Source organism: Pelobates fuscus, chromosome 11 (genome assembly GCF_036172605.1).
Source record: "Pelobates fuscus isolate aPelFus1 chromosome 11, aPelFus1.pri, whole genome shotgun sequence".
Taxonomy (NCBI): Eukaryota; Metazoa; Chordata; class Amphibia; order Anura; family Pelobatidae; genus Pelobates; species Pelobates fuscus.
Window position 1 is genome coordinate 111,442,812 of NC_086327.1, and position 14,263 is coordinate 111,457,074.

At 48.0% G+C, this 14,263-nt stretch overlaps 1 protein-coding gene across 1 annotated transcript in view; it reads left to right on the forward strand.

The window, feature by feature from the left end:
* Positions 1-667: 667 nt before the first annotated feature.
* The window catches only part of TNFRSF14 (TNF receptor superfamily member 14), a 42,483-nt gene continuing 28,887 nt past the window's right edge, over positions 668-14,263 (forward strand). Inside the window, exon 1 of the mRNA XM_063435619.1 lies at positions 668-824. Coding sequence (XP_063291689.1) covers positions 792-824 — 33 coding nt within the window. The 5' untranslated portion in view covers positions 668-791. The remainder of the gene's footprint in view (positions 825-14,263) is intronic.

A 14,263-nucleotide genomic window follows, 5' to 3' on the forward strand; every position in this document is an offset into this window, starting at 1 on the left:
AAACACAGTTTTATCATTTATCTGCGTTATCTAAATCTGTTTATCTGGAAGTTTAACAATCACGTAAAAAAAAAAGGTGAATTCTCGTCCATAGCCATATTTTGGGAAAATATATGATAAACTGGAATGTGAATCGTTACTGTAACTGCTGCTCAGATTATGGAGAAAACATGATTCATACAAGAGTGATGCTTCATTTATAAAATTATTTATACACGTTTTACCCTTACGCCTTTCACACCCTTCTCTCTCCATTCTTTTGTTATATCCACATTTTGTCCTATTTGTCTCTTGTCCCCTGTCCCCCCCTTTTCCTTGTCTCTCTTTCATTATCCCTCTGCCATACCCACATTTTGCCCTTTTTGTCTCTTACCCCCTGCCCTCCTTTCCTTGTGTCTCTTTCATTATCCCTTTGTCATACCCACAATTTGCCCTTTTTGTCTCTTACCCCCTGCCCTCCTTTCCTTGTCTCTCTTTCATTATCCCTTTGTCATACCCACAATTTGCCCTTCTTTTGTCTCCCCTCTTGCCCCCGAGGAGCGCGGGGAATCATCTTCCTGTTCTGTGTGATGGGAGTTGGACTATGAGAAGTCACATGATATTTTCCGGCTCCGCCCACTATGTCAGTTGCAGTTTCGCTTTTAACGGAGATATAGAACTCAGTTTCTGTAATAATCGCCGTTATGAAGATTCGGAGAAGGGTCTCGGCGTTCTAAAACGGAATTCTAGCATAGTGTATCAGTGAAGAATGCGGCCATCGGCGGAGTGACCCAGAATGGCCGATTATTGAAATGGGACGATTGTTCGGATTGTTGCTGGCCTGGGTGAGTTCAAGGTCTACTCAAACGGCTGCCTTCCCAGATCGTTTCTTACTCTGTTTTTATAGGTTTTTTTTTTTTTATTTGTTTAATCAACTATTTAATTTATTTTTGTCAAAGAAGAAACTATGCTTTTAGCTGTTGTTTTATTTTTTTTTAAAAAAACATAACTTTTATAAAAGAGTACAGTATTTTGTACTACGTCTCCCATCTGGTAATATGATGTTGCCATCTGCTGTCTGCTTTGTGATATGGCGCAGCCTTAATCAGTAAACTGTGAATTGTAACAAAATATACTATTAATGGCAAAAAGTGAGGCTAAAACAGCCAAGAGAAAATCGCGTAAAGTAAGAATAACGTCTTACCTGGATTCTGGACCTCTCCCCACCTCCTCTACAGCCAAGGAGAGCCAAGCTTTAACCCCTTAAAGGGACACTCTAGGCACCCAGACCACTTCTGCTCATTGGAGTGGTCTGGGTGCCAACTTCCATTACTCTTAACCCTGCAAGTGTAATTATTGCAGTTTTTCATGAACTGCAATAATTACCTTGCAGGGTTAACTCCACCTCTAGTGGCTGTCTATTAGACAGCCACTAGAGGGAACTTCCTGGCTTCGCGTCGCTGGACGTCCTCACGCTGTGTGAGGACCTCCAGCGTCGCTCAAAACCCCATAGGAAAGCATTGAAATGATTTTTCAATGCTTTCATATGGGGAGACGTAATGCGCATGCGCGGCATTGCCGCGCATGCGCATTAGGTCTCCTTGGCCGGTGGGCGGGATCAGTCTCGCCCACCGGCTGACGCAATGGATAGGGGGAGCGTCGTGGAGGCGGAGACAGCGGCAAGGGACATCGCCGCTGCCTCAGGTAAGTCACTGAAGGGGTTTTTACCCCTTCAGTAACCGGGGATTAGGGGGTGGGAGGGAGAGGGACCCTCCAGTGCCAGGAAAACTGATTGTTTTCCTGGCACTGGAGATTCCCTTTAAGGACCAAACTTCTGGAATAAAATGGAATCATGACATGTAACACATGTCATGTGTCCTTAAGGGGTTAAGCTCGTTGGCTGAGAGTGACCAGCTGACACTCTCAGCCCATGACGTACTCCTGACTTCCAAATTTTAAAAAAAGTTTCAAAGTGAGAGCTTTCGGCTCGTCTGTAGCTGTACTGGAGGGAGGAGCGGCGTTCTAAAGCGGTTTGACCTCTTACAAGGTGGTGAATGCCAGGGCACAACTGACACCATAACCACTACAATGCACTGTAGTGGTTCTTTAAGTAAGAAGAGTAGTTTTCTAAATATGTATCTCTTTTAGCAGAAAAAAAACATAATATTCATAAAAAAAATTAAAAAGAAAAAACAAATCTAGAGCTAATTGAATGTATACAAGTAATATATTCTTGGGAATCTAGAAAGTGAAAGTCTCACAATTATGAGCCACCCACAGCTTACATCGCTCCAGTTGAAAAGGGGTAAAAGTCATAATTTGTAATCTATTTATTATCTATAGGAGACTATGAGTTCATCCATTCATTCATGATTGTAAATTGATAAAGTCCTTGAACAAGACACTATTCTTTAACCCCTTAAGGACCAAACTTCTGGAATAAAAGGGAATCATGACGTGTCACACACGTCATGTGTCCTTAAGGGGTTAAGGAACACTAAACCTGTATTCCTAACACATTAGCGTCACTGTTCTTAGCTGTAGAGATGTCAATTGAATAGGAAAAAACACTGGAAGTGTGTTTAACACTCAGGGGTAGGAGATTTCGTAGAAGAACAAATGGCCATCAGATTTCTATACCCCTCAGTGCGCGTGCGCGGTGTCCGTGCCCGAGGCTGTCCTGGCTGGGTTGGCGCGTGCGCAGTGTGGGGCAGGGAGATTGGATGAATGTTCGGCTGAATCGATCTCCCTGCCCGCTGGTGCGCATGCGCGCTGTATCCCGCTGTCTGTGCCTGACGGGAGTACTTAGGCGCGCGTGCGCACTGGCCCGTTAGGTCCCCTACCTCCCCCTCTCTTGTGGCTCCTGGCGCAGGCACAGTGTGGGGTTCGCGCATGCGCATTAGGTGGCCTCCTCTCTGTACCGTGGGTGAACATTTCACCTACCTGTTCTTCTGCGCCTGCGCGGCGCTGTGCTCCTCTTCCTCCAGCTCCGAAACGTAATTTCCGGTGCGGCCGCGTCACATCCGGTGCGGCCGCGTCATTTCCGGTATACCAATCTGACAAGGTATAGTAATCTGATAGAACACCGGGTCTAGCAAGCTATTAATATAGCAGGGGATAAGAAAACCTAAATTAAACAGAACTTGCAATAAAGAAAGGATAAACTTTACCGTTTTTACAAAACGGCAATGTTTTGCCTTGAATGGCTAAAATGACTGGACCACTGCACCTTATCCACTTCATTATGATGTAGTGGCCTGGGCAATTTTAGTGGTTCTTTAACCCCTTAAGGACCAAACTTCTGGAATAAAAGGGAATCATTACATGTCACACATGTCATGTGTCCTTAAGGGGTTAAAGGGACAGCATGGACGTGTTCTGGGTGAAGTACCGCTATCCCATTAATTCTGCAATGTAAAACATTGCAGTTTCTGAGAACAATGCGGACTGATTTTCGACGACCTACACACCCCCTACTGTAAACACGTGAAGAGGCATCAATTTCACCAATGAAAACACACGCCAGAAGCAATACACGCTCCAGGGGGCATTAACGCCAAGCCGGATCCTTAGGCTCCACATCATGTGAGGTTTTTTTTCTTACAACTTTCAAAGTCAGCTATTACATTACCCTCTACACTATTGGAATATATAATATTTATTTATTTATTTAAGATAACTCCAAGAGTGGAATCCCTTAATTCCCACTCAACTAGCCTGCCAAACAATGTACCCTGATTCTCAAGGCCGGGCTGCATCACTAGATGCCTTTTTTCCAACCAACTAAACAGCCTAGGCTGCGCCGCAAGACCAAGGCCTACGTCTGGCCATGAATCCTCGGTTTGGAAGCAATAGTTGACAGACTAGTGGAGAGCACAGCCGCTGACTCACCATCCTCCCCGGAACGCATGCCGACCATGGGCCGCTAATCCCATAGCCTAACACGGCCTCTGAAAGCAGGGATATTGGGACCGTGCTTCAACAGCCGGCGCAACCCAGAACAAGCTTTGCGGACAACGCGGGCAAGGCTGCATCACCCAGCAGGCCGGAAAGCTCGACAGCGGAAGCACCAGCAACCCCTCGAAATAGACATACTCAGAGCCCTATGACGGCTCAGCTCCTGCCACACAAGTGACCTCAGGGTCCTGTTGACGGACATCTCAAATCTCCACCAAACTGAGATCTAGGCGATCACAAACTGCATACAAACCTTAGAGACAAACATAACTGACATCACAGCTATGCAAGACTCTATCCAACAACTACATAATGCTCAGATGTCCAAATGACAACCATGGAGGACAAGAAGCGCCAAAACCATATAGAGATTTGCGGCATACCAGCCAATATCTCCTCCTCCGAGGTACCACATTACAACCGGAGACTACTGGGAACGCTCTTACCTCACTCAGCTGCAAAAAGGGTGTCCGTCGACGGAGCCTATAGGGTAGCAAGACCCCCTAAATCCTCACCTAACATGAACAGAGATGTGATTCTGCGTTGCCTGACCTACCAGGATAAAAGTCAGATCATGTCAGCCATAAGAGGCAAGACGCCACTCACCTTCGAAGAGGCCTCATTGTCTTTCTTTCAAGATCCCACCCGAGCTACCCTCCAGTGGCGCAAATCCTTGGGACCAACCACATCAAAACTACAAGGTGCGTGGATAGCCCAACGATGAGGACCAGCCGGAAATCTAGTGGCTCAACACGAAGGAGCCGCACACACACTCACCTCGGAAGAAGAGGCACCCACCTTCCTCTCATCACTGGGACTGACAGATAACCACCTCCAATGCCGTTTTGGGGTTCCGGTCCAGCAACCATTCCTGTACATCGGCTGGGCAGAGCTGCAAAAACTGTTCTTTTATTAACAAGTCTTGCAAACTTTCCAAAGTGGTAATCTCCAGCCCTGTAGTCCACTGTCGGAATGCTGTCGCCAGGTGTCCCACAACTGCTGCATAACTTTCTGTGGGATGCTTTTACAAGGTCCTGAATTTCTTTCGGTACACCTCAGGAGTAAAGTTGTACAGTTTTTGCAAGGCAGCCCTAATCACATCATAGTCCTGGTCAAATTCTGCTGGAAGCGCAGCAAATGCTTCCAGTGCAGGACCTCTGAGACCAGGGGTGAGGTATTTTGCCCACTGGTCCTTTGGTAGCTGGTACTGCCTGCAAACTTTTTCAAAACTGCGCAGGAAAACATCCAAATCACCATCTTTGTCCAAAGTTGGAAAATTCTCTGCACGTGGTTGGGTGCAGTCAACCTCTCTAACTCAGCCATTTTTAGCTCATGCTCTCTGGCAGCTTGTCGCTCGGAGGCCTCTCTCTCAGCCTGCCGCTCTGCAGCCTCTCTCTCCCTCTCAGCAGCCTCTCTCTCCCTCTCTGCTGAGTCCACATATTTTAACACCGTTTGTAAGTAACAATCCAAAAGATCTCCAGATCTCGGTATATCACGGACAAAAGCTGCAGGTGTTTGAGGCATCATTCTGCACCGCTTGTTGCATATCATAGTCCACCAGTGCTTGCAATAGTTCCTCTTTTGTTTTTCCCCGACAGGGAATATATCTCTCTCGGCAAAGCTGGTCTAGCGCTGCCTTGGACTGCGCCTGGTACTCCATTTGGTAAATAAAAGATAGCAAAGAAAAAACAGAGAGTGGGGAGGGACTGTTGAGGTGTAAAAATATTACATATGCACTGAGTTCAGCCTTTGGAAATTGAGACACAATATATTTTAGTGCCTGGATTAACCAACAAATCCAGCAACACTAAAATCTGGTATAAAAAGATGAAAAATCTTTTAGTTATCCCACCGCTATGCCACCAATTTGTCACGAACGCACCCTACTCCAAGAGTGTGCGTGACGTAGTTGTGGTGGTGAAAAGGTTAAAGTACACTATTTGTCTGCACTAGACCGGAAATAATGACAAAATCCCCCTTTTTAACACCACCCACACTTAAACATAATAATATAACTATTACTATTTTAACGCTGCCACCACCAAGACAATTTATAAATGGGGTGCCTTGGTCCCCCAGGTAAATCAACAATAAAACCCACCAAATATTACTTGGTACAATATTTAAGGAATTACAAAAATACTAACTAGTCTCTTCAGGTAACGTGATTCTTAACCAGACAAAGGCAGAACTTAATAAATGAATGTTTATTATGAGCAAAAAATGGTCACAGTGCATATAAAAATATATGGTAAACAAATTATTTACACCAATAACAGATACAAACAAAAAGGATAAAATACAGAAGTCACTTAGGTTTTTCAAAGTACAACTTCTGTCCAGGGGGTCTCTGGCAAGGAAAGATGGTGACTCACTAAAAATTAGATCTTGGCCCCAAGCAAGTACACTACCACCCTTCAGGATCACAGGAGATATACCCTGTGGAATTATCACACCTCACCCAGGGGCGTACCTATAGTGATTCTAAGTGATCACCTCCTTTGTTCCAGAAACAACAAGCCAAATATAAAGTTTTGGTTTTATCTCCTCTACCGTACTTGCCACAGAAATAATTGCCTCTATGAATTTGTTATTCTTTTCCCATTCCATAGACATGTTGCACGCCCCGCCCACGATCCAATAGGACAGACATCACAACTCCTGCCACACGGTTTAAGTTGTGCAACTCATGTTTAGGCTTAATTAAGAGATTGGGCTTGTCCCATTCCAAATATAATAAAAATGAGGCTTAATTATTAACCTGTGGGTAAGTATTAATGTTTCACTTGGATAAGATATTGGAACACAAGGATCTTCATGAAACTAATCCCATTACCATATCAAATGATTGAACTATCCTTTACAAGGTACATGCCAAATGGATGAAGAGAACCTCACACCTTGCAGAGCCTTGATTACTTCCCGTCCATATAGTAAAATCCTTTTCACATTCCTATGCCATTCATACTACCCCTTCTGTCATCTGGCCTCTGTGGGGGTTCCAGCTTCAAAAGATGTAACCCCTGTTGACCTCAGCGATAGCATCTCTGTAATTTGTGCCATTTACTACACAAATTACATTAAAGGATAATATTTCATAGCGTAATAATAAATTATGCACCCTTGCCGTGACAGCGCCAATGACCATTCCCTCCGAGGACTGCACACATTTGACACATAACCTGACTCTAGCCAAGGTGGAAGACACTTAGACAGACCTTATCCCTCTTGAGACCTGACCCGACATATAGAGACCCACCTAACTTAAAGGGACCGGAGGGTAGGCCGAAACATAGGAACTTACACACCTCCCTATCCCAGCTTACTCCTGTCATAACAAGGTGCACCCGAGTTGACTACGCTTACGTCAGGTAAAGCAGTTGGGGCAACTCAGGCACCGACGACCCACCTGCCCTCATACCTCTGGTCTATAAGCGAATATTTTTAGTATTTTTGTTTCACTTTTTATGTTAATTTTTTGTTGTTAACTTTACTTATGTTAGCAGGTTTACTAATAATAACCTGAAATCAAACCTACTATGTGACTCCCACAGCAGGGGCAGACAGGTAATGAGCCAGGAGTGATCAGTGTCACTCAGTGTTACCCTAGCCTTACACTTATCTCCACTATAACTTGTAACTGCAATGACAAACTGTGAGCTAAGCCCACATTTCCCTTTGGCCTCTAGAGTTCAAAATCACTACTGTTACAAAAACCTTATTGAACTATGTGCCCTTAAAGGTTATTTTCACTTGTCTGACTTATTTGCAGTCGTTGGTATGGTTCAGCACGAATCCTTTGTGTAAACGTATAGGTGGCCGCCATTTCAGGACTTTGCACGTGTTCGCGGCCATCTTACGTACGACCAGCGGTGTTTGCCAGCAATCGTCTGGAACTAAAAACGGAGACGCACCCAGGCGAACACCGCTGAGACCTCCAGGATAGTATAACTTCGTGCTGGACCTACCGAGCGGCTCACCGTTCGGTAGGACGATTACCCTTCGCAGGGGGAGTACAGCGACCCCCAGGATACCTATGGATGGCAATGGGTTCGTGGAGTTGCACCGAACGAACGGAGACCGACCGCAAGGCCTAAACGTGTGGAACCATTTTCGGCCAGGAAGTCTGTGCGGTCGGTCAAAACTTTGAAAACCCATAACTCTCGAACCATTCATCCGAACGGGTTGGTTTTCGGATATGTTGCTCCCCTGAACAAGATCTGTACAGCGGTGTAGGATTTAAAGGGGTACCCCCTGGTTTTGGGGTACATCCAGAACTTGGTTAAAAATATGTACTGTATAATTATGTTAACTGTTTATCTGAGGGGAGGAGATGTGTGGGAGGTATCCAATATGTGATTGGTGATTTTATGCCTCCCCCTGGGAGTATCCTTTTTGTATGTAACCACAATAAAAAGCAGGCTGGTCAGCCCAGTCCTCAGTTCTTACTTGACCCTCAAATCGCAGCCTCGACTCGTTTTGTTGGGCAGAAAGGTATCCTAGCTATGCTATAGCTAGTGGGATTGTTCTACACTTACAGGACTCTTATGGAATATTAAGGAAAGCCGCTCTCTCCTCTTCAGCAACTAGGAATCCAGACGACTAAGCGGTCCAGCCCTCAGCAAGCCTAAGGGTAACCGTAACATTTGGTGGCAGCGGTGGGATGTTCCTGGATTTCCTAGGAGAGGTACGGAACGGATGGAGAGCACCTACACAAAATTGAAGCGTACCACCCTAAAAGATTTACTGGAAAGCAGAGGAGGGTACGCCAGCAACCGGCCAAGGAGAGAACTGATCGCAGAACTGACCGAACTGGATCAAAGCTTCACAATGGCGGAAGCACCAACCACGAATGGTGATGAAAAGGCAAGGATTGTTCGGGAGAGGCTCTCCATATACGGGCCAAACCCACCTATAGAACTAGTACAGCAGTTGATGGCGGAGGCAGACGAGGATATACGAAAGGCCCGAGCCCACGCACTTGACCTAGTAAACGCACAACGCAATGCTGAAGCCCCGCAGGTAATCGTTCCTGTCGAAAACGCTGGGAAGCCCAAGATACCCTTTGCAGCATTTAGATCCTTTCTAGAGAGCGAGACAGGAATTGATGAATACTTGGCGGACTTCGAAAGGCAATGCGCCCTGCACCAGATTCCCATCAGAGAGTGGCCCACGATCCTGTCTGGGAAACTATCCGGGCGAGCCCTGGAAGCTTTTCGTACCTTGGGTACTGAGGAAGTGACACAGTATGAGCGAGTTAAAGAGACACTGCTAAGACGGTACGCTGTAACTCCAGACACGTATCGCCGGCAGTTTCGAGGCACGAAAAAGAAGCCTAACGATACCCATATGGAATGGGCGCACCGAATGCGGAGAGCGGCAAATCACTGGATGAGCGGGAGTAAAGCTGTGACTGGTGAGGAAATTTTACAATTGTTTCTATTAGAACATTTTTATAATGGCATGGAACAGCAGGGGAAGGAGTGGCTGCGAGACAGGCGACCTTCCACCCTAGAAGAAGCAGCCAAATTAGCGGATGAACATTATGACTCACGTCTTCACGAGCCAACGAGCTACCGGGCTCCAGCACGGGTTGAGCCCAGAGAGGTTTACCGTGCACCTCCTCGTACGGAGTTCCGAGCCCCGGTACCCGCAGGGCCCACCCGACACTCAGGGCTACCCAATAACAACTCTGATCGTCCCAGACCAACTTGCCACCGATGCAAGCAACCAGGGCATTTCATGGCTAACTGCCCTCTTAACACGCACCAGACACCCCGGAATTACAATTACCCCTCGGGGCCATACCGTTCTGCCCGCGCCCTCTGTGTTAATCAAGAGGCCTCGATGGAGGAATATTTGGGGCCGCTTCACGAGGCAGACCCTGTATATGCTGCTTCAGATAACCGCCAGCACCATCGGCAGAAGGTATGGCTCGAAGGGCGATCTACCGAGGGGTTGAGGGACACAGGGGCTACCATCACACTGGTGCAGAGTCATTTGGTGCCAGAACACAAGCGGTCAGGGCAGACCGTGGCCGTTAGAGTGGCGGGGGGGGATGTGTACAAAATTCCGACCGCTAAAGTACACCTTGATTGGGGAGCGGGAAAGGGGGCTGTGAACGTGGGCATAATGGATAATTTACCTGCGGAAGTACTACTGGGCAACGATTTGGGCCCCATGACTTCTGCCTATGCTCCAGCGTACAACAACGAGGCGAACCCAGTGACTACCCGAGCACAAGCCCGGACGGACCGAGAACCCTCACCAGTGCGGGAGACCCAGGTAAGACCGACCCCGACTGTTCCTGACATGTTCGGCCCCATACCCTGGGACACCCCAGATACTTTCGAGACCGAGTCTAGGAATGATCCGACTTTACAAAAATACCGGGAACGAGCAGAGACCGGGGGGAGCGGGGCAGATAACGAAACTTTTCTATGGGAAAAAGGCAAACTATACCGCTTGACGGAGAAAAAGGGACAACGTAGGCGACAGCTGGTAGTGCCCCACAAATACCGTCGAGAAATCCTCAAGATAGGACACGACATCCCCTTGGCAGGTCATCTAGCTGTGACCCGTACGCTACACCGCATTACCCACACATTCTTTTGGCCAGGAGTACACGCTGATGTTAGGACTTATTGTAATACTTGCGATGTGTGTCAACGAGTAGGAAGGCGAGGCGATCACCCTAAAGCCCATCTAGTCAATATGCCCATCGTAGAGGAACCCTTTAGCAGGGTTGCTATTGACCTAGTAGGACCACTGGCCACCCCTAGTCCCTCCGGTAAGCGCTACATCCTTACCGTAGTGGACTACGCTACCAGGTACCCCGAGGCTGTCGCCCTGTCCAACATCCAAGCGGATACGGTAGCGAATGCACTGGTACAAGTGTTCTCCCGGGTAGGATTTCCAAAGGAAATCCTGTCTGACCGAGGCACCCAATTCACAGCCGAATTGACCCAACAACTCTGGCAGGTCTGCAAAATTAAATCCCTTCTGAGCTCCCCCTACCATCCCCAGACGAACGGACTTTGTGAGAGGTTCAACGGAACCCTCAAACAAATGCTCAAAACGTTCACTCAAGAATACCGAGATTGGGAACGCTTCCTGCCGCACCTCCTGTTTGCCTATCGGGAGGTGCCCCAGGAAACGACAGGGTTCTCTCCTTTTGAGTTGCTCTACGGAAGAAAGGTACGGGGCCCCCTAAACCTGATCCGGGAGCACTGGGAGGGAGAGACAGAAACTGACGGTGTCCCCATTGTGCCATACGTGCTGGAACTCAGAGACCGAATGGAGCAGCTAGCCAGATCCGTGCAGGCTAACCTCCAGTAGGCCCAGAGAAGACAGAAGGTATGGTACGATCGGGGGGCCCGAAGGAGAATCTTTACCATAGGACAAAAGGTGTTGGTACTTAAGCCGGTAAAGACAGACAAATTGCAAGCATCATGGCAGGGCCCCTACCAGATTGTAGAGAAACGGGGCGACACAACTTATGTCATAGCCAGTTGCCACGACAACAACCTTAGGAGGACGTTCCATGTAAACATGCTCAAAGAATACTTGGAGCGACCCGAGAACGTGACAGCCGTATGTTGTCCTCCCCAGGAAGACCCCGACAGTCTACCCATCCCCGACCTATTAGAAAAAAGTCCCCCCACAGGGATAGTATCCCAGGTTCAGATAGGAGACCGACTTAACCCCACTGAAAGGGAGCAGCTCAATACACTCCTCCAGGCCAAACACCTCACCTTCTCCCAGAAGCCAGGGTACACTACCCTAACTACCCACCAGGTCGACACCCCCGGGCAAACACCCTTACGCCAGCCCCCGTATCGCATCCCCGAGGCAGTTAGAACAGGAATGAAGCAGGAGATAGATGAGATGCTCCAACTCGGGGTGATTGAGCCCTCCGATAGTCCCTGGGCCTCCCCGGTTGTCCTGGTACCCAAGAAAGATGGGACGACCCGGTTCTGTGTAGATTACCGGAGGCTCAATGAAAAAACAGTGACGGACGCGTACCCGATGCCCAGGGTAGACGAGCTACTCGATCGTATAGCCAGGGGAAATTACCTGACCACTATCGACCTCTGCAAGGGTTACTGGCAGATTCCCCTGGCCCCGGAGGCTATCCCCAAGTCGGCATTCGTCACCCCATTCGGCTTATACCAGTTTAAGGTAATGCCGTTTGGGATGAAGAATGCCCCAGCTACATTCCAGCGCTTGGTGGATAGGCTCCTGGATGGCTTCCAGAGTTTTGCCTGTGCATACCTGGACGACATAGCGATTCACAGTGAGTCCTGGGAGGACCACTTAGCTCATGTAGGAATGGTTCTGGATCAGATCCGGGCTGCTGGCCTGACTCTGAAACCAGAAAAATGTCACTTTGGGATGGCCGAGGTACAGTACCTGGGTCACCGGGTGGGGTGCGGAAAACAGCGACCAGAGCCAGCCAAGATAGAAGCTGTTGCCAATTGGCCCACCCCCATCACTAAAACCCAGGTTCTGGCCTTTCTGGGCACGGCAGGGTACTACAGACGATTTGTACCCGACTACAGCACACTTGCCAAACCCCTGACTGACTTGACCAAGAAAAACTTACCTCGACAGGTCCTGTGGTCTCCCCACTGTGAAAAGGCTTTCCAGGCCCTCAAAAACGCTTTGGTTAATGCTCCTGTCTTGGCGGCTCCAGCTCTTAATAAACGTTTTATCGTCCATACAGACGCTTCCATGTTCGGGCTGGGAGCCGTCCTCAGCCAAGTAGGTGAAGATGGAGGGGAGCATCCAGTTGCCTACATCAGCCGGAAGCTCCTACCCCGCGAAGTCAGCTATGCAGCGGTCGAAAAGGAGTGTTTGGCCTTGGTGTGGGCATTAAAGAAATTGACTCCCTATTTATATGGACAAGAGTTCACTCTGGTCACCGACCATAACCCGTTGGTGTGGCTAAACCGGGTCTCTGGAGATAACGGCAGGTTATTACGTTGGAGTTTATCATTGCAACCCTTCAATTTTACCATTACCTACCGACCCGGGAAACAGAATGGCAACGCGGACGGGTTGTCCAGACAAACGGACCTCAGCCCAGCATAACCAGCGGTCTGGACAGCCTTAGTCTGCCCCGAAAAGGGGTCAGACGGTGTCTGCCAGAGTGTTCCACAAAAAGGGAGCACTGTTACAAAAACCTTATTGAACTATGTGCCCTTAAAGGTTATTTTCACTTGTCTGACTTATTTGCAGTCGTTGGTATGGTTCAGCACGAATCCTTTGTGTAAACGTATAGGTGGCCGCCATTTCAGGACTTTGCACGTGTTCGCGGCCATCTTACGTACGACCAGCGGTGTTTGCCAGCAATCGTCTGGAACTAAAAACGGAGACGCACCCAGGCGAACACCGCTGAGACCTCCAGGATAGTATAACTTCGTGCTGGACCTACCAAGCGGCTCACCGTTCGGTAGGACGATTACCCTTCGCAGGGGGAGTACAGCGACCCCCAGGATACCTATGGATGGCAATGGGTTCGTGGAGTTGCACCGAACGAACGGAGACCGACCGCAAGGCCTAAACGTGTGGAACCATTTTCGGCCAGGAAGTCTGTGCGGTCGGTCAAAACTTTGAAAACCCATAACTCTCGAACCATTCATCCGAACGGGTTGGTTTTTGGATATGTTGCTCCCCTGAACAAGATCTGTACAGCGGTGTAGGATTTAAAGGGGTACCCCCTGGTTTTGGGGTACATCCAGAACTTGGTTAAAAATATGTACTGTATAATTATGTTAACTGTTTATCTGAGGGGAGGAGATGTGTGGGAGGTATCCAATATGTGATTGGTGATTTTATGCCTCCCCCTGGGAGTATCCTTTTTGTATGTAACCACAATAAAAAGCAGGCTGGTCAGCCCAGTCCTCAGTTCTTACTTGACCCTCAAATCGCAGCCTCGACTCGTTTTGTTGGGCAGAAAGGTATCCTAGCTATGCTATAGCTAGTGGGATTGTTCTACACTTACAGGACTCTTATGGAATATTAAGGAAAGCCGCTCTCTCCTCTTCAGCAACTAGGAATCCAGACGACTAAGCGGTCCAGCCCTCAGCAAGCCTAAGGGTAACCGTAACAACTACTAATACTAAGTCAGGGGTACCAAAGCTGAATTGCTCAAGAGGATTATAAAACCTGGTGCCTCACCTTTCGCCTCAAAGAGATGTCCCTCCAATTGTACCAATACTCAGGTCATGTAAATTCCTGGTTTAAGCTTGTATACAGTTGCCTCTTACAATGACCCAATATGCAATCAGGCATAATGTAATTAGCGTATGAGTCTCCGCATTTT